The sequence below is a fragment of the Crassostrea angulata genome, chromosome 4, assembly GCF_025612915.1.
Source record: "Crassostrea angulata isolate pt1a10 chromosome 4, ASM2561291v2, whole genome shotgun sequence".
In the NCBI taxonomy this organism is placed as follows: Eukaryota; Metazoa; Mollusca; class Bivalvia; order Ostreida; family Ostreidae; genus Magallana; species Magallana angulata.
In genome coordinates, this window is record NC_069114.1 from 49,660,368 (window position 1) to 49,683,440 (window position 23,073).

At 37.4% G+C, this 23,073-nt stretch overlaps 2 protein-coding genes across 3 annotated transcripts in view; one reads left to right on the plus strand and one right to left on the minus strand.

The window, feature by feature from the left end:
• The window catches only part of LOC128182513 (telomerase protein component 1-like), a 42,507-nt gene that overhangs the window by 6,982 nt on the left and 12,452 nt on the right, over window positions 1-23,073 (plus strand). For both annotated transcript variants that reach the window (XM_052851163.1, XM_052851165.1), the window contains exons 7-46: window positions 109-353; window positions 964-1,100; window positions 1,668-1,825; window positions 2,075-2,184; window positions 2,318-2,408; window positions 2,942-3,125; window positions 4,404-4,584; window positions 5,384-5,551; window positions 5,756-5,833; window positions 6,444-6,586; window positions 6,980-7,051; window positions 7,161-7,322; window positions 7,634-7,804; window positions 7,898-8,140; window positions 8,548-8,661; window positions 8,977-9,097; window positions 9,382-9,564; window positions 9,869-10,044; window positions 10,203-10,350; window positions 10,540-10,722; window positions 11,001-11,093; window positions 11,427-11,559; window positions 11,757-11,934; window positions 12,053-12,248; window positions 12,511-12,625; window positions 12,752-12,857; window positions 13,027-13,201; window positions 13,568-13,663; window positions 13,840-13,964; window positions 14,200-14,349; window positions 14,491-14,596; window positions 15,189-15,308; window positions 16,078-16,176; window positions 16,299-16,446; window positions 16,641-16,747; window positions 17,443-17,591; window positions 18,267-18,375; window positions 18,679-18,807; window positions 19,170-19,277; window positions 22,572-22,722. In XM_052851163.1, coding sequence (XP_052707123.1) covers window positions 109-353; window positions 964-1,100; window positions 1,668-1,825; window positions 2,075-2,184; window positions 2,318-2,408; window positions 2,942-3,125; window positions 4,404-4,584; window positions 5,384-5,551; window positions 5,756-5,833; window positions 6,444-6,586; window positions 6,980-7,051; window positions 7,161-7,322; window positions 7,634-7,804; window positions 7,898-8,140; window positions 8,548-8,661; window positions 8,977-9,097; window positions 9,382-9,564; window positions 9,869-10,044; window positions 10,203-10,350; window positions 10,540-10,722; window positions 11,001-11,093; window positions 11,427-11,559; window positions 11,757-11,934; window positions 12,053-12,248; window positions 12,511-12,625; window positions 12,752-12,857; window positions 13,027-13,201; window positions 13,568-13,663; window positions 13,840-13,964; window positions 14,200-14,349; window positions 14,491-14,596; window positions 15,189-15,308; window positions 16,078-16,176; window positions 16,299-16,446; window positions 16,641-16,747; window positions 17,443-17,591; window positions 18,267-18,375; window positions 18,679-18,807; window positions 19,170-19,277; window positions 22,572-22,722 — 5,661 coding nt within the window. The remainder of the gene's footprint in view (window positions 1-108; window positions 354-963; window positions 1,101-1,667; window positions 1,826-2,074; window positions 2,185-2,317; window positions 2,409-2,941; window positions 3,126-4,403; window positions 4,585-5,383; window positions 5,552-5,755; window positions 5,834-6,443; window positions 6,587-6,979; window positions 7,052-7,160; window positions 7,323-7,633; window positions 7,805-7,897; window positions 8,141-8,547; window positions 8,662-8,976; window positions 9,098-9,381; window positions 9,565-9,868; window positions 10,045-10,202; window positions 10,351-10,539; window positions 10,723-11,000; window positions 11,094-11,426; window positions 11,560-11,756; window positions 11,935-12,052; window positions 12,249-12,510; window positions 12,626-12,751; window positions 12,858-13,026; window positions 13,202-13,567; window positions 13,664-13,839; window positions 13,965-14,199; window positions 14,350-14,490; window positions 14,597-15,188; window positions 15,309-16,077; window positions 16,177-16,298; window positions 16,447-16,640; window positions 16,748-17,442; window positions 17,592-18,266; window positions 18,376-18,678; window positions 18,808-19,169; window positions 19,278-22,571; window positions 22,723-23,073) is intronic.
• Window positions 19,721-22,137, minus strand: LOC128182514 (uncharacterized). Its single transcript, XM_052851166.1, has one exon. It carries the CDS (start codon window positions 21,417-21,419, stop codon window positions 20,016-20,018), a length of 1,404 nt encoding a protein of 467 aa, XP_052707126.1. The 5' UTR covers window positions 21,420-22,137; the 3' UTR covers window positions 19,721-20,015.

The following is a 23,073-nucleotide window of genomic DNA, read 5'->3' on the forward strand; positions in this document are numbered from 1 at the left end:
AGGCACAAGACAGAAACACATACCCATATACTGATTGTCTGAGTACTGTAAATAGTACTGAATATAGTTTTATTGTATGTACTCTTACTTACTATGGTACTTTTACAGCTAAATACAACAAGGAGAGCTCCATGAAGAAAAAGAAGAAAAAAGAAAAGAAAGAAACCCCTGAAGCAAACAGTGGTACCAGTGTGAGGGGGGCCAGCCGAGGGGGCAGGGTTGCAGTCATAGCCCGTGGGGGCAGGGTTGCAGTCAGGGGCCGCGGAGGAAGAACTGCATACATAGAGCCCAGACAGGATGACTCTTCCAGCGAGGACTCATCCAGTGATGAGGACGGAGATTTATACCGACAGGTTGGTTCTACATCACAATATTACCGGGTAATAGGATGACAAGATGACTGTAATCTCACCGTAACTTGGTTTATGATTGAATGTAGATGTAACGTTAAGAGGTGACAGAATCTGATAAAACAAGGTCTTTGTCCTGTGTAATAATTAATGGTTGGATGTTTTACATAGAATAGGGCCTAAGGATGTGTGAAAAAGTATACAATGATCATTTTAGACTGATCAAGTAAATTTACAGATATTCAGATTCTGTGGATTCCTTATTTTACACAAGTACTTAATTCCTTGATTCAACTTTTTTGCATCTTTACTAGCCAAGGGTTTATGATCCATTCTGCTCCTCTATAATAGTTGTATAGTGGATCATAAACCCTTGGGGAACGAAGATGATAAAATTGCAAATGCTAAATTTTTATCAGTTTCATTTAGACTCAGTTTACGTCTGTCAAAAAAATGTAAGCAAGATTTTAAAATCTGCGAGATATTAATTCCTCACATTTAATTAGGAATCTAGAGTAAATGGAAAAAAAGCATAAATGTGTTTTATGAAAACTTTCCACAAAAAATTTAAAGACCAAGTGTTGACTACCAAGCCTTGAATCTTTGTCAACAGCTGAGTGATATTGTGCATGACGAAGAGGAACATACCCCTGAGGAGATGGAGAAAATCAAGTTCTCCATAAAACAGCTGATCCGTAAACTCCACATCGTGGAACCAGTGGAACATGTCATGTCAATCATCGGCAAAAAGTGAGTGCCGTCACCACACAGTATAACCTGTGTGTCGTTGTATGTGAAGGTGTATTCCATTGTTCTAGTCTTAGGGAAACTTGTATGATGTTGAAAGCTTGAATTTTTTTAAAGAATCATCACAACTTAATTGCAAATAGATATACTGTATACAGAGAAATATTCGCCTCCGTTTTATTTTGACCCCTATCGCCCTCGTCATCAGTGGGCAAATGTAAGACTGGGAGAATTCCAGTGTCGTAAATTATCTCTCTTTAAACGCAAATTCAAGAAGGGTAGAAAATGTTTGAAAGTGTAGAAGGGTAAAAATTAAATGAGGTTAAAATAACCCTGTATATAGAAAGACAATTCTTTTCGGTCTGAACTGAGATTTAAATATTGGTTTGCAGACTGGAATAAAAAAAAAGCTTATAATCTTGAATCTTTGTTTCTAAAGTTTGAATAATTTCCAAAATCTTTATACAAAAAGGTCTTCTGCTATAGGAGATTGATAAAGTCTAAAATTGGTCACAATCATTCAGCCCTCCTAAGTTAATAACACATTTTATCAGCCTGAACTGTTTGTAGGTACCCCGACACACTGGAGGCCTTCTACAAAGCCCGCCTCCCAGGGGTGTGGGAGCAGGACAGGGCGGGGAAGAGGATGAAGTTACCTGTCCCCGAGACCTGGGAGACACAGGTGTCCCTTAAAGGGAACAAGGCGTCCACATGGGAAGATCTGATTGGTTAGTTATGTCCAATCAGGATATTGTTTGTACTGTCCAGTCAGAAAAATTATGTTGTCTAATACTGTAGATGTGATTTATTATTTTTCTTTAATTAAAGATGAAATAAAATTAAAAGACATCATGAATATGGTTATCAAAATGAACACACTAGTCTATAGAAATGCTAGTATCCTCCAATCTCTATTCTTGTTTTCATATTTTGAAGTGCATTATATAATTTTCCAAATCTGTGTTTCATTTATAAAGATCACAAGAAGCTTCCATTCATGGCCATGTTGCGGAATCTAAGAAACTTGATCAAAGCCGGGATTTCTCCGAAGCATCATCAGAGTATACTGCGCAGGCTTCAAGATGAGGTCAGTTTATGATGAATTCTTAATTCACTCAGAGTCCAGCTAGAATTGATCATATCGTCATTAATACTATATACAGGGAAATTTTTGCCACCATTTTATTAACATGTGCATGTCATGTTCCTTGATTTTTCAGAGACAAGTTGCCAACAGTAAGCAGTTTCCGTTCCGATTTTTCACAGCGTATGAAGTACTGAGCAGCTTGGAGAAAGAGTATGAGGAGACTCGTAAGTTTATGTCACAATCAAACTCATATTACTCAAGTATGTGTTTATGTCACAGTCAGACTCGAAAGAATACATCACAATCAAACACATGTGTATGTATCACAATCATAATTATGAGTATGAAAAGCAATCTCATGAAATATTTCAACCTCAGATTCATAAGTACATGTATGTCACAATCATACTACTTTGTATATGTCACAATCAGACTGAAACTATACCACAGTCAGGCTCATAAGAATATGTCACAATCAGACTTGTGAGTATGTGTCACAGTCAGACTAATGAGTATATGTCACAGTTAAACTGGCGAGTATTTGCCACTATCAGGTTCACAAATATGTGTCAACTATGTGTCCAATTAGACTTCTATACCTTAAAGTCATAATAATAATAATAACTCTGACACAAGTTTTTCTTACTATCAGACTTTTAAGCATTTCTCATTAAACTGATTTATAATATATATGATTTATAATTATTACACAATATAAGTACAATCCCATGTATTTTGAAAAATCACAATGTTTCAGAGAAAAAGCTAGTAGAGGCTGCTGAGATGGAAGCTTCTGGAGATTACACTTCTATGAATGTCGCCAGAGGGGATAGAGGAAGGGGCAGAGGGAGGGGCAGAGGGAGGGGCAGGGGGGGAGGAAAGGGGGATAACTGGTGGATGGAGAAGAAGAAAAAACAACTGGAGGAAAAAAGGAAACCCAAGTATGTTGACATTTTTGATGATTGAGATTATAGACATCAAGATGAATCAAGGTTTTGTAGGGCCATGTTATGGTATGTAATTCATTATAATATCCGTCAAGCTTTCAACAAGTAATAATGTCACTGGGAGTGAAAATCACTTCGCTTTAAGCATCAATTCATAATAAGCGTGTTTGCTATACTGTGGTTTCACTAATATTCGTTGAACACCAATATTTGTGGATTTCGTTGTTAAGTTGATCCATGAAATTTAATGTTCATTGAATTGTAATCTCTACTAACATTTTGTACTGATAGGATCATTGGCCACAAATTTACGTATCCTTGAAACTGTGATTTTCACTTTATCCACGAAAATTGATATCCTTGAATATTAATGAAACCACAGTAACCGTGTTTTACTGTATAGTACATTGTAAGGACTTTGCACCATTCGACATGGTCTGACATTGAATCTTTGCTAGAGGGTGTTATATCTTTCAAGCTAGTGAGTTAAAGTAATAAATTGTAAGTTTATTTATTACATAATTAAATTAATAAGTTAAAGTTTTGATTTTGATTTATTAATAATTTATGTATTAGATTAGAGCATAATACCGTATATCAGGTTTTTTCTGCGTGTATCCAATTTCCACTTTGTTCGCGACGATTTCCGAATCGCGGAAAATATATCAGCGTAAATTTGATACAAAGTGTTATTCTTATAATATAGTTCTCTCTTTCCTTATGAAGTAAACAGGTATGCAAAAGTACAATGAACTGTGTTCAGTAAGTTTAGAGTAGAAATTGCGGGATCGGAAACAAGCGCAAGATAATAGGTATGTAAGCCTCATAGTTTATTTAATAATCCATTGACAAGCTAATTAAATCGGTTGTTTTTCTTGCGTAAACCGATGTCTAATTATACCTGAGCTACTGGTATATGTAACGGTACATAATCTATTTATCTATTACTGTTTGCGTCTCTGAAGATAATTATCGGTTAAGGAAATCTGTGAATGGTTTGTCCGAATTTTTTATTATAATGAGTGGCAATTTAGATACTTTTACCCTCTAACTTCACAGGGTTAAACAATCTTGAGTTATATTTTCACTATGACTTTGAAATAGTGAAAATTTGATTCGCGTAAATTATATAAGGTTCTGAATCGCGGAAAAAACATGACGCGGAAAAAACCTGATATATGGTATATAAACAGTACATGTAGTTCATATTAAAATTTAGGCACCTAAAGTCTGCATTGTACATTCTGAATTATTGAAACATTTACTTTATAGAGAAACTGCCTACGACAAATCCATTATCAACCGCTACAAGAAGGCGCTGGATACTGCTGTCAAAATAGCCACTGTTTACAATGTTCAGCCGATCAGAGGTCGAACAATCGTCATATGTGACTGCAGCGACCAAATGAGGGTCAACTGCACTGCGGCCAGAGGCCTAGGGAAACCACGACAGGTAAAAATAGAACAAGTTACATGTAAATTACAGACCCTGACAGGTAAAAATAGAATGAATTACATGTAAATTACAGACCCTGATAGGTAAAAATAGAATGAATTACATGTAAATTACAAACCCTGATAGGTAAAAATAGAATGAATTACATGTAAATTACAAACCCTGATAGGTAAAAATAGAATGAATTACATGTAAATTACAGACCCTGACAGGTAAAAATAGAACAAGTTACATGTAAATAACAGACCCTGACAGGTAAAAATAGAACAAGTTACATGTAAATTACAAACCCAGACAGGTAAAAATAGAACAAGTTACATGTAAATTACAGACCCTGACAGGTAAAAATAGAATGAATTACATGTAAATTACAAACCCTGATAGGTAAAAATAGAACAAGTTACATGTAAATTACAGACCCTGACAGGTATAAATAGAATGAATTACATGTAAATTACAAACCCCGACAGGTAAAAATAGAATGAATTACATGTAAAATACAAACCTAGATAGGTAAAAATAGAACCAGTTACATGTAAAATACAAACCCTGAGTCAGGGTCCCTGACAGGTAAAAATAGATCAAGTAAGAAGTAAATTACAAACCCTGACAGGTAAAAATGGAATACAATCATAAACTCTGACAGGTAAAAATTGAGAAAATAGAGCAAGAGCGAATTTCATGTGAATAGGGTTGGTTAAGTTAGAAGTTAGTTACAGTGAGAATTGATGTATAAATGTACATGTATATGGTGTGGCTTAATACTCTGTAATGTTGTGGTTTATATTTGATGCAGATGCTGGAGGTGGCATTGTTGATGGGGCTGATGTGCAAGTTCTCGTGTGAGGAATGCGAATTTGTCACCTTTCAAGAGGCGTCTTGGCACCCCGCTCAAGTGGAGCGTGGAACAATCTTGGACACACTTCAGCAACTACTGGAACAGCAAAATGAAATCAGAGACAAAGTATGTGTTGAAGCAAACTCATTTCTTTAAGATTTTTAACATTTTAAGAATTTGAATTTTCCAATTAGGAGGCATTCTTAACAAATTTTCAAACATGACTGAGGGTAATTTTTATAGAGGCAAATGATAAACATGATTTCTTCATACTTTTCAGATATTGATTACAGAATTATGATATTTTAAATGTATTATCATACTATATAGGACCTATGGAACAGAAGTAAGCTGGAGAATTGCTTCCCAGAATCCATCCTCACTGAAAAACTGAGAGACAGAATCCAGGTAAGGGATTTCCTGGTTCAGATCAGGAAATTTCCTGTTTAGATAGAGGGAGTTTTCCCAGTTCTTGTAGGGAAAGTTCTTAGTTGTGGTGGGAGAATTTCAGGTAGAGGAAGGGGCGTCTTTCCTGTCCAAAAGGAGGGACTTTCATGATCAGACAAGGGGATAATTATTTAAGTATGGGTAGTCTACAGTGAAGGTTCTGTGTACAATATTTGGCGGGAAATAGTTTTTCAAAGGGTTGACGTGGATTTGAATAACTGTATTCCTGAATATTCCTATTCTTAGACAAGTATGCATGGCATTTAGAAAATGTGTACTTGATTTAGTGAAAGCAACATTACCCCATGACAGCTACTGTAACTTTATGGTGAGCTTCCTTGGTTACAATGATAAAAATGCTCTTATTCAAAGAATTGTTCAGTATGGTGGAACATGTCATCTCTGCTAAATATAAATTCACATGGTAATTGAATTTAATGTTCTCTTAGGAGACTGCATTACTGGTACATGTAATGTAACATAATGCATTAATTTGTGATGGTTCAATGAAATAAATTCAAGATATTAAGACAACATTAAATGTTTACATTTTGGGACTCCAATTCTTCAGGTTGATAATATCGTTGTTTTGACCGGAGGAGATCTCGCTCAGGCAAATCAGAAGATTCTCTCCAACTTCCTGAAGAAATATCGGCAAATCGTGAACCCCAACCTCCTGTATGTCAACATCTCCTTCGCCGGCAAGGGCTGTGGGTAAGTTCCCGGCTATTTATCTAAATGTTGGACATTTCTGGTAACAGTGAAGTTGGAAACACTGTTTCTTCTAAACTAAAGTGAAGATGATATGTTTATAAGGCAATTGATTTTGTAATCCACTGCTTGAAAGACCAGAGATAGGGGGACTTAAAAGTCCTCCCCTCTACTGATCTGTCCCTCTGTCAAGTGTGTCACAATTAATATTTCAATGAATTAAGTTTGAATTTAGTTATAATTAAAAATCTAATGCATGACACAATTTGAGTTAATGCTTCTCCAAATCAGGATTTACATTGCAGTAGTAGGGGGATGCTAAAGGGGCGTGTTATCCTCATGCCTTACCCTCAGAGTACTTGTTATTGGACTTTGAGACCCTTTGTTCTGTTTCAGCTTCTCCCAGTCGATCAAGCCAGAACACGACAATGATATCTACATCTCAGGTTACAGCGATGCCATTCTCAGGTACGCATGGCTTGCTCTAATTGTACAACATTTTTATTTCAATATCTCTTCTGAAACACTGGAACATTGACATTAGTTTTACTCTTACTTTTGCTCTTTTTTCCTTCAGATTCATTGCAGAGCGTGGAGAGGGGGGACAATTGATTCATGTGGAGAAAATCGACGAGGCATTTCATCTGAAACCTCTGGCTGGAGCAGGCACAGAAAATGTCAAAAGTGTTCCCAGCTCTGACCCAGAAAGGCCCCTTTCCTTGCTCTCAGGGAAACCCAGGTACAATGTGTTTCATGTGTTAAAACATTTTTTATAAAACATGAAACTATCTGTTATTGTAGATGTGGTTATTTCTATATCCATTAGATCTGCCATTTCATTGTCACAAAGCATTTGCATAGGGGTTATTTTTGTGGAGAAAAAAGTTACCTGAATGTGATGTATATGTTGTGTTATGGCACCTCTTAATGAAACTATCTGTGTAGTATTATATTGTGAAATTTCAGTCACCATAACATAAGCAAAGCTTTCCTATTTTGCAAACATTTCCACATATGATGGTACAGTTCTTAATCCTTTGATGTCTTTAGCTGGAGGAAGACTCGAGTGTTCATCTCTTCCACGTTCCGCGACATGCACGGAGAGAGAGATGTCTTGACCCGCTTTGTCTTCCCAGAACTCCGAGCACAAGGCAAGAAACACTTCATTAATGTACAGGAAGTGGATCTTCGATGGGGAATTACAGAGGAGGAGACCCACAGGTCAGTGTTTGAATAAAGGTCATAAGGTCAAAGTTCAAAGGAAGATGTGTCAAAGGCCAGTACTTTCATGTTATTTTCTGGGGTTTTTTGCAGAGCTGTTGAACTATGTCTCACGGAGGTGAAAAAGTGTGAGTTCTTCATTGGTATCCTTGGAGACCGCTATGGCTATGTTCCAGATAGTTACAATGTCCCAGATATGGAGGAATTTGATTGGCTGAAGACTTACCCACCAAAGGCCTCCGTCACTGAGTTGGAGATGCACCTAGGTGCCCTGTCCAACCCCAGCAAATTCCTGGACAAGGCTTTCTTCTATGTCCGAGATTCAAGTTTTGAAAAGTAAATTGATTTCATTTACAGATATGATTTTAAAAGTTAAAGTTAGGAATTATCTTACTTGGCTTCTTCTATATATGTTTTAAATGATTTTCCAAAGAATGGACTTTATAGTAAAGAAGCTGGCTGTAAGCATTCTGCTGCTTTCTAATACAGTACTGTGGAGTCATTTGAATTCGTTGAGGCCAATTTTCTTATATTGTCAAATTTTCAAAGGTTTCTAAGGATCTTATTTCAATTTAATGTATTTAAATGAGGACTGACTTATTATTTTTTTGGAGCTGTAACTTCTGGGTAAGGCTTTCCATAAAACTTCAGGAAAGTTGAGCCTCCATGAAATCTAATTATTCTACAGTATTAACGTGTTTGTGTATTCCCATTTAATTTGTGGACGATATATTTTGACTTAGAGACCTCCCAACAGAGTTTCACTCCGAGTTTCTGACAGAAAACCCTGGAGCTAAAGCCAGACTGGAGGCACTGAAAAACCGGATCTACTCCAGTAGTATAGAAGTCTACAAAGGGTGAGTTCTGGAGATTCCTTATTTTATGCGATTACTTAATTCTGCAATTCAACTGTTTTGGATCATATCGCAAGAATATAAAAACACAAACGCTCAACTTTAAGTATACATGTAGTTTTTTCTAGTTTATATCTGTCAAAAAAATAATATAATGCAAGATTTGCTGCGATTTTACACGGGTTTTAATTCCTCGCATTTAATTTGGACATGACAATTATATCATACATAAAGTAACTATGGCTCTCAAAACTACCAATTATGAAGTGCATGTTGATTGTATATAAACCATTTGTGATGTGGTTTCTATGGTAACAGGTACCCATGTCGATGGGGAGGGGTCAACGAGGGTCGACCAATGGTGGCTGGTCTGGAGCAGTTTGCTGTCCGGGTCCTGAACAACCTTTGGAATGCTATCCAGAAAGCCTACCCTGATGAGGTGGGGCATTGAGTGATATATAGTTACCTTTAAAATGAAATCAAGTATACTGAAACCCTATGTATAAAGTGAAACTAAAGTTAGATGAAACCCTTTTCAAGCCAAATGGCATTTTTGCTACCAAGGGTTTCTATTAAACTACAGACACCTTTGGCTAGCCAGCCAAATGGCTCCTGAATGTATTTAAGAAAATAAGACCAAAAAAAGCCCAAGTGCCCGGATATCTGTTAGGTAAAATTGTATATGACATTATTTATTATAGTTATCTGACTTCTATTTTCCAGGAGGCCATTTTAGATGAGAACATGCATGTTGCTAAGCAACACGAGGCTGTGGTTGAGTGTTATAAAGAGAGATTTGTTGGAAGGAAAAATCTTATCAAGGAATGCATGAAGCACATCAATGAGAAGACTGCCAACATCATTGTGTTGAACGGCAAGCCAGGCTCCGGAAAGTCGGCTCTTCTGGTGAGTGGCTGATTTGATCATTCAGAGAAAAGCGTTCATTGACAAACCTTTTCTCTAAACCAAGCATTTATATGCCTGTGATAAATATCTGCAAGATTTGTGAGCAGCCTTTGTTTACTTTTACATGCACCTGTATTTATCATTGCTGACAAGTGGTTATTTTTGAATGAATGCTGAAAATGACCTCTTTTTGTGTAAGTTAATTCTTCTACCAGCCATTTGCGTGTAAAAACTATCAATTATAAGGAATCGTATTTTCTCTGTCATGATCTCAGATTGAGCAGTGTATTGATGATTCTTTTAGGCTGCGCTGGTTCACACTTATGTTGAGAGCCCCCAGGTGGCTGGTTCCCAGTCTGTACTGGTTCACATTGTGGGTGCGGCCCCGGGCTCTGCTAGCATTGTCGCCACTCTGAGGAGACTTTGCTTTGAGCTAAGGAGACAGTTCTGTGTAGACACGGAGATTCCTGAGGACTACAAGTAAGTTAGGGAAAGGGGAAAGTTATCATATCATGAGAATTTATTCTAAGCATCAATCAAGCATGCTTTCATATCATTAGAATTTATTCTAAGCATCAATCAAGCATGCTTTCTCTTTATCATGCTTTATGAATACATGGAATATTTCTGTCCCATAGAAACCTAACCCAGAAGTTTTCTGACCTCCTTGAGGAGGGAGCTTCCATGTGTGGATCCCCCTTTGTAATATTTATAGATGGCCTTGACATGATGGAGAAGACTCACCAGCCTTACAACCTGGAGTGGTTGCCCAGAAATCTGCCTAAAGTATGGGAACAGTTTTATCTAGTATACTCCTATCAATCTATAAATTAATCCTGCAATATTTTTGAAAAACAATCAACAAATCTTCTTCAGTGGACAAATGATTGACAGATTTTGGTTGAGTAACCAGAACTGAGTTTGGTTGAAAATGTAGGTCTTGGCCTTGATTCAAAATCATTGTTTTGATTACAGAATGTGGTGTTTGTGATCACAACTATTGACGGTGGTAAAAGTCACACGTCCTTGAAGAGACGTAACCTTGGGGTCACTGAGGTCACCGTGGGTGGCCTTGACATGTTTGATAAAGCGGAGGTTGTCAGAAATAACCTTGCTGTGTACAGGAAAAAACTGGATGAATCTCCATTTACAAACCAGGTAAGTCTTGAATTTCCTTTTCATCAGATCAAACTCAGGTAAGAAATTGCCTGGATATACAGCTCATCTTAGAGAAAATGAAGAAAATTCATAAGGCATCATTCTTTTTTTAGATGTTTCTCATTATTTTTAAAAGTTATGTCTTCATGAATGAAAGTATCTATTTTATGTTATGACAGTTTGCGAAAATTTGTAAGAAAAACAGACAAAAAAGTGTTATCATCCATTAAACAAAAATGTGAAGTTGCCAAGCTTCTCTGTACATTGATTGTTTTCAGATGAAGTTCTTGATGGGAAAAAGAGATGCTGGGAATCCTCTGTTTTTGAAGTTGGCCTGTGAAGAACTCAGAGTGTTTGGAAAGTTTGAAATGGTTTGTATGCATTTCACTTTAGCCCTTTGTAGAATTTCATGATACAATTACTGTGGAATCATTAAAATTCATGGGGGCTAATTTTCGTAGATTGCTGAAATTTTATATGTTCGTTGGGACGTATTGTGCTTTTTTTATACCTACAAAAGTATATCTGACTTTATAACCCTAATTTATTAATACATGTACATGGAGGATGTTAATTCCTGGTTGAGAGGTACCCACAAATTCCACAAAGATTGAGCCACCATGAAATCTAAATAATGATTCCACAGTATTACAGGTACATAAGAACTCAACATGGACATTAACTCCATACACCTGACATTACAGGTGACCAGTAAACTGAAGTCCCTGCCCCAGACTGTTCCCCTGATGTTACAGGAAGTACTCGGTCGCTTGGAGTCAGACTTGGGTCAGGAGGTGGTGGCCTTGGCAATGTCTTTACTGGTTTGCAGCAGAGATGGTAAAATAATTGTATTAACATTTCATGTTTGTTATATTGGTGCTTAAATCTTATCTGTGTTAAACAATGAATTAGAATTCATTCATAAAAATTATTATCATATGAATGAGTTTATAATGCAAAATTCAAATTTGAAACAATGAACTATTGAAATGTTGATTTGTTTTGTTATGTGTGGGATTTGAAATGTGATTCAGGATTGATGCCAGAAGAACTCCATGACCTGTTGAGTCTTCACACTCTGCTAAACAAGGCCAAATTCACAGTGGATGATGTCTCAAATGTCCTTCTGTCCCCTGACAAGATGCTCCCCTCTGCTGTTTTCTCTCATCTTCGAAGATCGCTACAGACTTTCCTAAATCCAAATGAAAGCGCGTAAGAGGTTTTAGTATGAACGTCAACAGTTATACTCTTTTCAGACAATATACAGACAAATAAACAGTACTGATATTTTTTTTACCATCATGAAATGTTAACCTTTGACCTTTGACAGGGGCACCTGTTTGTCCTTGGCTCACCTAGATGTAGCAGTGGCGGTCAGATCCCGCTACATGAAGGGATCGGGGGATCAGGAACCCAGTCTACACCGGTTAATGGCCGGTTATTTCCTCCAACTAGTGGACCCTGAGCGTGATGGGTCATACACAGGAAACAGCGTCAGGGCATTCTCTGAGTTACCCTATCATCTGGTACGTACAGTTGATCGAGGGATTGATAAAATGATTGATTTATTGATTTTTTTATTGTTTTATTCTAGCTTTACCAAATAATTTTTTTTGAAAACTAATTTGCAATAATTTTTCAAGACTATTTAAATGATTTTGTTCTCTTCACAGTTGGATTAAATTTTTGAGGATGAAAATATTACTTTACACACTATTCAAGACTACGAATTCTGTTATACAATGTACATTTATTTGCATTTCATCTGCCATGTTTTCTATCCTACAGGCCTATGGTGGGGATTTTAAAACTCTGTCACAAGTGGTGTGTAGTTTGGAGTTTATCAGCAACAAATGTCGACTGGGTCTGGGAAATGTTTTGCTGGAGGATTACCAAGAAAAGGGTGAGTCAGAAACATTCTAAGTACAACTTGTCTACAGTCCATGGATTAAATTTGATGATGTTTTTGCAAAAAAATTTGAAGGAGTTGATGTACACATGCACATGTCTCTCATTTTTTTGTTTAAAGAATTTAGTACCAAATCATTGGAGCGTGACCAGCAAAAGATGATGGGGAACCCTCGTTTCCAGGAATACAAAATGTTTGTGTCTCGTAACATGCATCTCCTAGACAAGTAAGTGACCATACTCTGATAGTAACTTTTAATGTTGGTATCTCATGTTCAAACATGATTTGTTATCTGCTCATGTACTATTGACCTCCTGTTTCTATAGATACCCCTATAAGAACTTTGACCTTCTGTTTCCTTAGATACCACTCTTTGTACTCCCTCTGTTTTATAGATACCCGTCCTTGACCTGGCAGCAGGCGGTCAATGACCTTCAGAGCAGTGAACCATATAAGGATGGAGTGGCCTCCCTTGACACCGCTCACAACCAGTGTGACTTGTGCTTCAGGTGGAGCAACCGGCCCCAGGACCAGGACCCCAACTACCTGACACTCAGCAACTTGCCTCAGGTAACTCAAAATAACTTACCGGTACATACAGAATACCAGTTAGAGAACAGTCACAGGTAACAAACCACACACTCAGCAACCTGCCTCAGGTAACTCAATATAGAGAACAGTCACATAGCATATCACACACCCATCTACCTTCCTCAGGTAGCACAAAATACTGTTCTTAAAGTAAAAGTGTACAAGTCATTACAAGTGGTAAAATACTCAGCAACCAGTTTACAAACAAATATTACAAACAAAAGAAACACACAAGCATCACATGTATCAATGTGTAGAAAATATGACATTGATTGGTGCATATTATATCTCAGTCTTCTGGCTGCTTTGTATCTATTAGTAAGTCTGTTTGTCTGTCTGTTGTAGCCAGTGACCTGTGTAGCCGTTAGTCCAGATAACGAGTACTTCCTATGTGGAGGCTTGGACTGTGTTGTTCATCTTCACACAATGGAAACCGGAAAGGTACCCACCTCTGTCCTCTGACTAACTCCAACAATAGAAATGCTACTGTTACTGTGTCTGATGTACCTTTTCCTACAATAGAAATGTTACTCTAATTTTCACTGAAGCTGATTTATTTACCTGGTACTCCAATCTTAGAAATGTTGTATCTGATGTATATTCGGGGTGCCTTACAGGAGGTCAGGAGTTTCCATGGACATGCGAACGTGATCAGTGAAGTCTGCTTCGCGGGGAAGACGTACGTCTGCAGTGCCTCACTGGACAATCTGGTCAGTGTGTGGAACAGGGAGGACGGACACAGGTGAGTGAACCGTCAGCCACAGTCATCGTCATTTTTCTCTAAAGTTTATATAACTTTTTTACAGGAAAAATTGTAAACAAGAGAATGTGAAAAGCATGTTGTATTTTTTCGATTAACTGTTTTCAGCTCAAATAAATCAGACAGTACTTCAATGAATATATTGCATTGCAGCAAAATAAATTCATCCATTAACAATGCTGTATTTATACTGACATATATCCTAACACATCAACAGGGTGCACTCATTAAAGGGACACACCAGAAGAGTCCAGTCTATTGCCTCTGACTTGTCGGGAAAGTTCTTGGCAACTGCATCATGGGATTGTTCGGTCAGAGTTTGGAACCTTGCCAAAGGAGAATGTGTGTGTGACCTCAAAGTGGCAAGGTGAGAATACCTGGTTAAATTTGTAGAAAATAATTATCCAAGTTTGAAATGTCACCTAATGATACATATACATTCAGATGTTAATTCTAGCACACTGAAAGACATTTTTATTCTGAATATCCTCTATTCCTTTCATTACAGCCCAGTGAACTCGGTCTCGTTCCACCCAGAGGGTCAGCTGATAGTGACAGGGCAGTGGGACACCACTATTGCAATCTGGGATGTCTTCCACAAAACCCGCAAGGCTGTACGATATCTTTTTATACCATTATTATTATTTCTATTGAGAACTTACTATACTTTTGTCTATGAAACCCACATTATACAAAGGAACTGAAAACTTCTGACCAAATTAAGAAAGCTTAGTTTACATTCACTATTTATATTATGCATACTCAGGACAAATATCTTACTGTAATATCCGCAAAAGTGAAATGTGATAAAGTGAAAAGGAGATGGGGTTACACTGTTTTAGCTTAAATTTTTTAACAAATTTTTGTCACAGATTCTCAGCAACTATTAATGATAAATCACAGATGCTTGAAATTTAAACACACTCTTTGTTAAGGTATGCCATATGGTGTAATTTACTTTTTAACAAATTGGATGTCAACTTCCTGTTAAATGTTGCCTCTGCTTATTTTTTATATTCACATCAGTGGAGGAGGAGGCGGGGGGGGGGGGGGGGGGGGGGTTCACTAGTAACCAATGGCTTACAGATATCTTGTTTAAATTTTGAGAATCATTCCACCTTACATCTTTGTCGTAAGTGTTTTTGTAAAACACACCCAGATCTATTCTGAGTATGGAGATGTTTACCTGCTGTTGTTGTTACACAGGTGCTCCGTGGCCACCATTCCTCTGTACGAGATGTAGCCTACTCCCCGTGTGGAAGATACATTGCATCGGCTGCTCTCGACGGTGATGTCAAACTCTGGGAGTCCAAGAAAGGAACTCAGGTAATGCCTCAATAAACTCAGTATTAAAACAAGTGTTTACTAATATACAGCAAGAAAATGCATTGCTTGAAAAAATCAAAGTACTGAAAGTACTGGAAAGCGCTAAGCCGGGAAGAAAGTGTTAAATTATACCGAATGTTATAAAAATACATGTAAAGAATCATATTTGAATCGGGGTTTGATCGTTATTGCAAAAATTCACGTACTCAGATTTCTGAAATGATATAGAATTTGGATATGCCACAGTTATAGAATACACAAATCTTTTTAATGATTAATGCATGCTGTCGTGTTAAAGTGAAAACAGAATGGTGATGACTTTAAAAAAATCATAACCATAGCATTTAATGTAAGCAATTAATGTAGGTGTTTCTCTATTTTTGAAGCATAAAATGTTTTATCAATTTGACTGTAAATCAAAGTTTCCAATTTACAAATTATAATGATCTGCCTTAAAGCATGTTTACAAAGATCATGATTGATTTTAAAATTTTAGAACAAATGAATAGATACATATCTGCATGCAGGATAACTTGAAGATATTAAGTTTTCCCTACTGCATAGTTTTGAGTTCTCCCGAGTACGACCTCTCCAGGGTACGACTTCTCTAGCATCCGCCAGTAGGTGGCGGTATTTCGGAAATGCGAAAACGAAAGTGGAAGTAGAATAAGAAATCTGGCGACAAAAAAGCGCTGCAGCTATGCTTAGCGCTTTAAAAATTAAAAAAACCTTACATGTTCATTTGTTGTAAATCTCCCATCTTTTGAAGGTTGGAAACGTGCGAGGTCATTCACTGCCAATCAACAAGCTGACCTTCAGTCCAACCGGGAGAAACCTCATCACTGTCAGTGATGACCATAAAATCAAGGTACCTGATCAGTTCACCCTGATGTATAATACTCAGTGATGGAGAGTTTACACTATGGAAGATTTAATATTGCTAGCTCATATAATATTATATATTACTGTATGTTTCGTTGTTCTATCCAGGTGTGGTCTGGTCACCTGGGTAAGCCCCTGCAGTGCCTTGGGGAGGAGAAGGATGGTCCAGTGAAGTGTGTTGCCCTGTCCCCTGATGGAGAGTGGGTGGCTGTGGGACTCCACGAAGGGTTCGTCAAGATGTACGAGGTGTCTTCAGGTGAGGTTAAACATGGGCGTGTCTATAGATACATGTAATGTACGTATAATTTACTTGCTAGTTTTAATTATTCAATGTTTTGAAGAGGATCATTTGCATTCTGATGTTATATTCTTTACCACATCATGTTGTATATTGACAATGGTATTTAGAACAAAGAGGTTTCATGTTAGCCTTCCTGGGTATGTTTTCAGGGTATCTGATTTATACCATCACCCCCCACTCCGCTGCAGTACGACGCCTGACCTTCAGCCCCTGTGGGAGCTATCTAGCTACAGCCTCAGCAGACTGCAAAGGAATGGTAAGTTGTCTGTTAACCTCTGTAAAGTTTGGGTATGCTTCTGTTAAGGTTTATATTAAATGCTTTAGCTGCTCTCTTCCAAGCTGCAAAACTGTAGCTCTGAGGACAATTTTGTTTGATAGAATGTAGAGCTAGAGTTCCTCCCATACAAAAAACTTACAATTTACTGCATACAAAAAACTGCATTTGTTTTGGACTGGTTAATCTTATTGTCTAATATTTCTGTGCAAATAATTACTACCAAAAAATTCCTCAGAAAATTTTCTACCGATGTTGTCACTTTAGATGGCTCTAAACTTCTGTAAAACATCATCACAAACTCCATAATAAGTATATGTTTGGTTTGTTTACATGTGAATTTAACAACATACAGTATTTTACTTTAAGAAAGTCTGTCAGTGTGTTTAGGAGATCTTGGGCAAGTGACGATATAAGAAGATTTTTATGATATTAAAGTTTTCACAGAATGTGTTTGATAGAAAATAAGTAACCACTAATCAGCGCAAAACTAGTGCAACATTTTGTGGGCTTTAGATTGCATTGTTTTTTTATGAAAGGAACTGCAGCTCTATAGCCTATCAGCCTGAATTTTTCCCATAGAGCTACCGGTACTGATTTGCAGCATTGCTATTCTCCTGTCATTACACTTTCATTTTGTCATGATTTTTGGTACCATTGTACTTTATTTGTTTCAGATATTCAAAGCAGCCTCTGGTGGGTTGATGGCCACCCTGCCCTCTACAAGCCCCCTTATGTGTGTGACAGTGACTAAGAACTATGTCGCCATGGGAACAGAAGACAACCAGTGTCTCTTGTTTCCATTTGCCAACAATAAAGCCAAAGGGTAAGTATCAGTTGGGATGAAGTATCTTTTTAAATAGATATGCAGCATGAAATATCAGTTTGTGGTTGAAAGTTGAAAAGAATATTGGTAGACAATAAAATGCAAGTACAGGAAAAGTTTCCAGATCATCAATCAATTCTTCAAAAAATGAGACTCGATGCCTATATAAATACATGCAACCATCAATCCAATACTGAACCGACCACACCCAACCTAACAGAACGCAGACCCCGAACCAACCCCCAAGTCTGATTTCTGTGACTGCTCAGGGTCGGCTTCAAGTCTGCTATGGCGGACCAAGAGAAAAAGACCCAGGCTGACCCTTGAGCAGACCCAGAGTGGACATAAAAAGCAGACCTATTTCAGAAGCAGACCCTAAAATCACTTTCCAATGTCTTTCCAAGATTGTGTATTTGGATTACACAAGGGGCGGGCTTACAGGTGGTAAGAAAAAAGACGATTCTGCTTCACACTTCAATGGGTGAGCGGACCACAAGAGCTGACCACGGTCAGCTTACAGGGTCTGCTTTGATGTTAGGTTGTGTCTGGTTGGAACTGTATTCATTATCTGTGGTTTCTTCCATATTTGATAATGGTGAGATGAATTATTGAACAATCTGTTTATCATCATTTGATTACCATCTAAATGAAGAAACTTTGATTGTATTCTCGTAGTGAAACAGTTTTGAAGACCCTGGCAATCTTACGAGGTCAGGAAGGACCAATCACCAGCTGTACCTTCAATCCTGATGTGTCCCAACTGGCCACAGCCAGCAGAGACGCTGTAAGATTTCTGATTTTGTCCCTTTTTATCACTTCTCACTATGGTTTTATGCATTTATTCATTTTGTTTGTGAACTGAAACGATATTTACAGAAATGTTGCTTTATGTTATGGCACACCTTCCCCAATCTGATCTGCTCCACTACTCACAAACATTTTATGTAGAGTGGATCAGAAATCGTTTTCTTGGGAAGATGGATATGACACTGAGAAAGGAATTTTATTAATTATTTTTTGTTGTTGTTGATTGTTACATAGAGCGTTGATGTTAGTTGATGATTTTGTTTATGTTTGTTTCCCACAGTCTGTGTATATCTGGGACGTCCGACAATGTCTGCTGGACGGACGTAACTCCCAGCCCCTGCGGAAACTCCACGCCTGTCACTCTGACTGGATCACAGACTGTCAGTGGTCCAACATCGGCGACTTTTTGGTTTGTACATGTACTTGTATTGTAGGCCACTGTGTATATTCTAGGAGAAAATCAATCATTCAGTGGAGGAAAAACTGTTTGATTTGTTGGAAATTCACAACAAATTAGGAGAGAATAGGGTGTTATTTCTTGAATTCAAAATTTCACAAACATATCACTTTATTCCACAATTCTAGTTTTTCGACTGTAAGCTTTTAAAGAGCACTAACAGTTGAACTTCTTAAGTCAGAAGTTTGGCAATGTAAAGTTCTTGCGATGCCTCGGTCTTTTTGATAGTGTAGAGAATTGGTGCTTAGTCCTGTTTGGAGTATTATGAATTCTGACCAATAATTGATCATCATAGTCTTTTGTATTGTCTTCAGGTGACGGGGTCTGTGGACTTCAACCTCAAAATCTGGGATGTCAAAACAGGTGAAGAGAAGTTCAAGTTGACAGGTCACATGGCCTCCATCACCTCTGTCGGATACAGTGTAAGAATGGGGGCACCAAATCTAAAGTACATGTTCCATAAGACAACTGATTTCAGAAGAGATTATCAACATGTAGCACTGAATAAACCAGCAATATCATACCCATGTCTACAGATTTCCAATTATACAAGAGGAATTCATTTCAGTTAAAATCTTGAGAAGCACCCCTTAGAAGCTTCCCACTTAGCCAACATTTTGAAAAAATACAGGTAAAATACAGGTAGATCTGTGTTGGCTAAGTGGGAATGGGGTGCAGGTGGTGAACAAAAGAATTTAATTACAGGTAAGCTATAGTCTGTTTTCGAATACGGGAGAACAGATATGAATCAAGCTTTGACACAGTACTTTATTTGATTTAAATAAATAAGAGGAAAATGTAATTTTTAGTTGACTTTAAATAAGCCTTGAAATATGTAAAAAAAAATATGGGTCATATGTTTTTTCCTTCAATTTTATGTAGTTTCTATAGTTATAGATTTATTCATGACTTAGAACTTATATTAATTGACTTTAAATAAGCTAATATGTTATTTCCTTCAATTTTATATAGTTTCTATAGTTATATTGCAAATATTTCCAATCAACACAATATGAAAATAACAAAACATAATAACGCTTGAGTAAATTGCTTTATATGTTTTAATGTTGTATACTTCACATTTAACAAGACAACATAAAATAAATATTGTTCCCACAAAGAAATGTTCACAACATATTTTACACAATCATTTTCACATTTCACTCGAAGTGAACGAGATGAGATGCAGCATCCGCGTAAGCCATTAAGTCCATTTCACCTTGACGCAGCCTGTTCTTGAGACTCTGAAGACGGGAATCCAACTGACGATACTTCCTTTTTTTGGGACGGACAACTCCACCTGCTGTAATCTGGATGATCTTTGCCTCATTTGCAGCCTGTTCCTTTTGAAGTAACTCTAGAAACACAAAGATGTTTGGGTGGGCCCGTCTACACATTCTGTTGAACTTGTTGTGCCATCCCTCAACTGCATTTGTTGTTCTTGGGCCGTCATGGTCGAAGTGGTTCCACATTTCAAGGTGTCCTTCAACCCAGGTTTCTGTCACATAGTCCTTGAATCGCATCACAGGAGCGGTCTGGTCATCACTATCCTCCAAGGCCTGGAACCACACATCTTCCACACGGTGACCGGGAACCAGAGGAAGGACGCCTGCTCTTCTAACTAGTCGGTGGAACTCCTCATTTTCTCGAAACTCTGTGGTCAAACCGCAGTTTTGAACTTTCCTCCAGATACACTGTGTGTAGTGGAAAAAACACCCTCGAATTGTCGTATTTGGAAATATCCCTCCTACTGCATTTCTGGCTGCCACCTCAAAGTCAATCATCCAAGTTTCAGGCGTGAGCGCAGACTGTCGTTCGTTGACTGCGGTCCTCAAGAGTGAAAACAAACGGCGGTAAGTTGCTTCAGTCTTGTTGGGGAGCAAGGCAAACACAAGAGGGAAAACTGTTCCTTCCACATCTGCGTGCAAAGTGTAAAGCTGGGTGAATAGAGATGTGCAGGAATAAAAGGTCCCATCACTATACACAGTCGAGGATGCACACAGTCTCTGAAGATTGGCATCAGTGGCGAACAAAAGAATTCGGTTTCCAGCTTCATCTCTGTCGTCACACAACAGGAATCTCTCGTGAGCAAGGGTCTGTGTCCAGTGGTCTTGGAGGTTGATTTCCTCTGGTGTTGTTGGCAGTTTTGGCATCATCTTCCCTCGGCTCCGGTACAGAATAGACTTGCAAGATTGAAATGTGGGAATCTGCCTGATCATTTCCTCCACGCTGTCATCACAGTCAGCATTCCGCAGGGCTCCAAGTTCTTCATCGTACAGCGAGGGTATGGGCGCCGCTTCATCTCTGCATCTCTTCTTCACTTTACTGACGAAGGAGTCTGCAGCTAAGGCAATGAAGTCTCCTTCATGGTTATGGGGCCGTCCGAAAGACACAAGGATGTTGTCCAAAGTAACAACAGTAGCAGGGCATTGTCGGTCTACACATCTCCAATATGTTCGGTTGTTGCGTCTTGTCCTCACGGAATACTTAAATCCAGCATGAAGAAGATAGAATCCTCCTCTGCCGTTCTCTAAAAAGTTGACTTGCACCTGAAGATTGGCCATTTTGATTTGATTTTCTTAATATCTTTCAACTACATGTAACAGTCCATTAAACAATTAAGATCTCATAATTTTCAGGCTTTTGATTTTGTAAATTAATGACCATAATTATGCTTATCTATCTAGTCTATAATCTTAAAAACTGCTGATCAATCTCATTTATGTAATTATACCTCCAATTAAAACATTTTATAATCATTTATTTTAATGTTTTGATAATGCATGTACCGCTATTAGTTTATACATATAAAAGTTTTAAAAAAATATGCAATTATCTTGCAGAAAATTGATGATTTACATTTTTTTTTATTTTTTACAAATATTCTCTGGTTATTTTTATTTATTTATTCTGATTATAGGCAAAATTAATGCTCTTTGAATAAACATTTAAAGAAGACTTATGTTTAGATAAATATTAAAAATACATATATTGCCAATTATTCTCTAAATAAATTTATGCATTGTAGTTTATCTTTTTAAAATGCAATCATTTATTATTTTTTTTAATCAAACTATTCATCAAAGTATTCTCAGGTAATTGATAACAAATACATTTACATGTAAAAACAGACTATAGCCTCCTGATCACTCAGGTGTGAAAATCAAAATGTTGGCCAAGTGGGAATTGAGAATTTCAGAATGTTGGCTAAGTGGGAATAAACCTGTGAATTATAGAGTCTTGTTATTATTATGACAGTTGAGAACAACTGAATACAAGGAAATATTTGCCCCTGGGTTTTTTTTCACCCATTTTACCCTTATTGCCAGTGGGCGAATTTAAGACTGTGCGAACGCCAATGTCTCATATTATATTTCTTTAAACACAACTGTGTCTGGGCGAATTCAAGACTGGGCAAAACTGTTTGCAATTGTAGAAGGACAAAAATTACATGGGGTGAAAGTAATCTGGATACATTATATGAAATTATAATATATACTTGGTGTTTGTGGATTTATATTCTTACAGTTTGATATAAAATGGTGGAATCATGAAATTATGTACTCGCATAAAATAAGGAATCTACATTTAGGCAAAAGGTTATATAAGAAGACAAATGAGAGAATACTAAAATCACACATATATAGAATATCGTTAAAATAAACATGGTGTCAAAGGTAATACAAACAATCAAACTTATTGTTAATGTTTTACAGTATGGCTGCATCGTGTCGTCCAGTAGTGATGGGACTGTCAAAGTGTGGTCCCAGAAAGGCACGGAGATCACCACCCTTCACGGCCACACCCAGTGTGCCAACGACACCGCACTCCTCGTCAAAGTGTCCCAGTCCTCCATCGTGGATGAAGGTATCTGTCTGTCTGTTCATCTGTTTTTCCGTCTTTCTATTTGAGATACTTTTAAAATGTTACCCCATTTATGACAATTCGGTTTCTCAAATATAAGATCAGAAGACTTCCGACACTGAAATTTTTGACACTTCAACTAAACCAAAAGGACAAACTACAGCTATGAATATTAATTGAAATCTACTAGACAGTGTGTTTTACTGGTTTTTCTTACTGTAGATAACTGTGTGTCTCTTGCCTGTTGCCAGTCCTATTATATTAATTTTATACATATTAAAAAGATAGGGTTTCAGTCAAATTAACTGTCTCTTTTGGTTTATTTATTACCATTTGATATCCTTACTTTGTTCA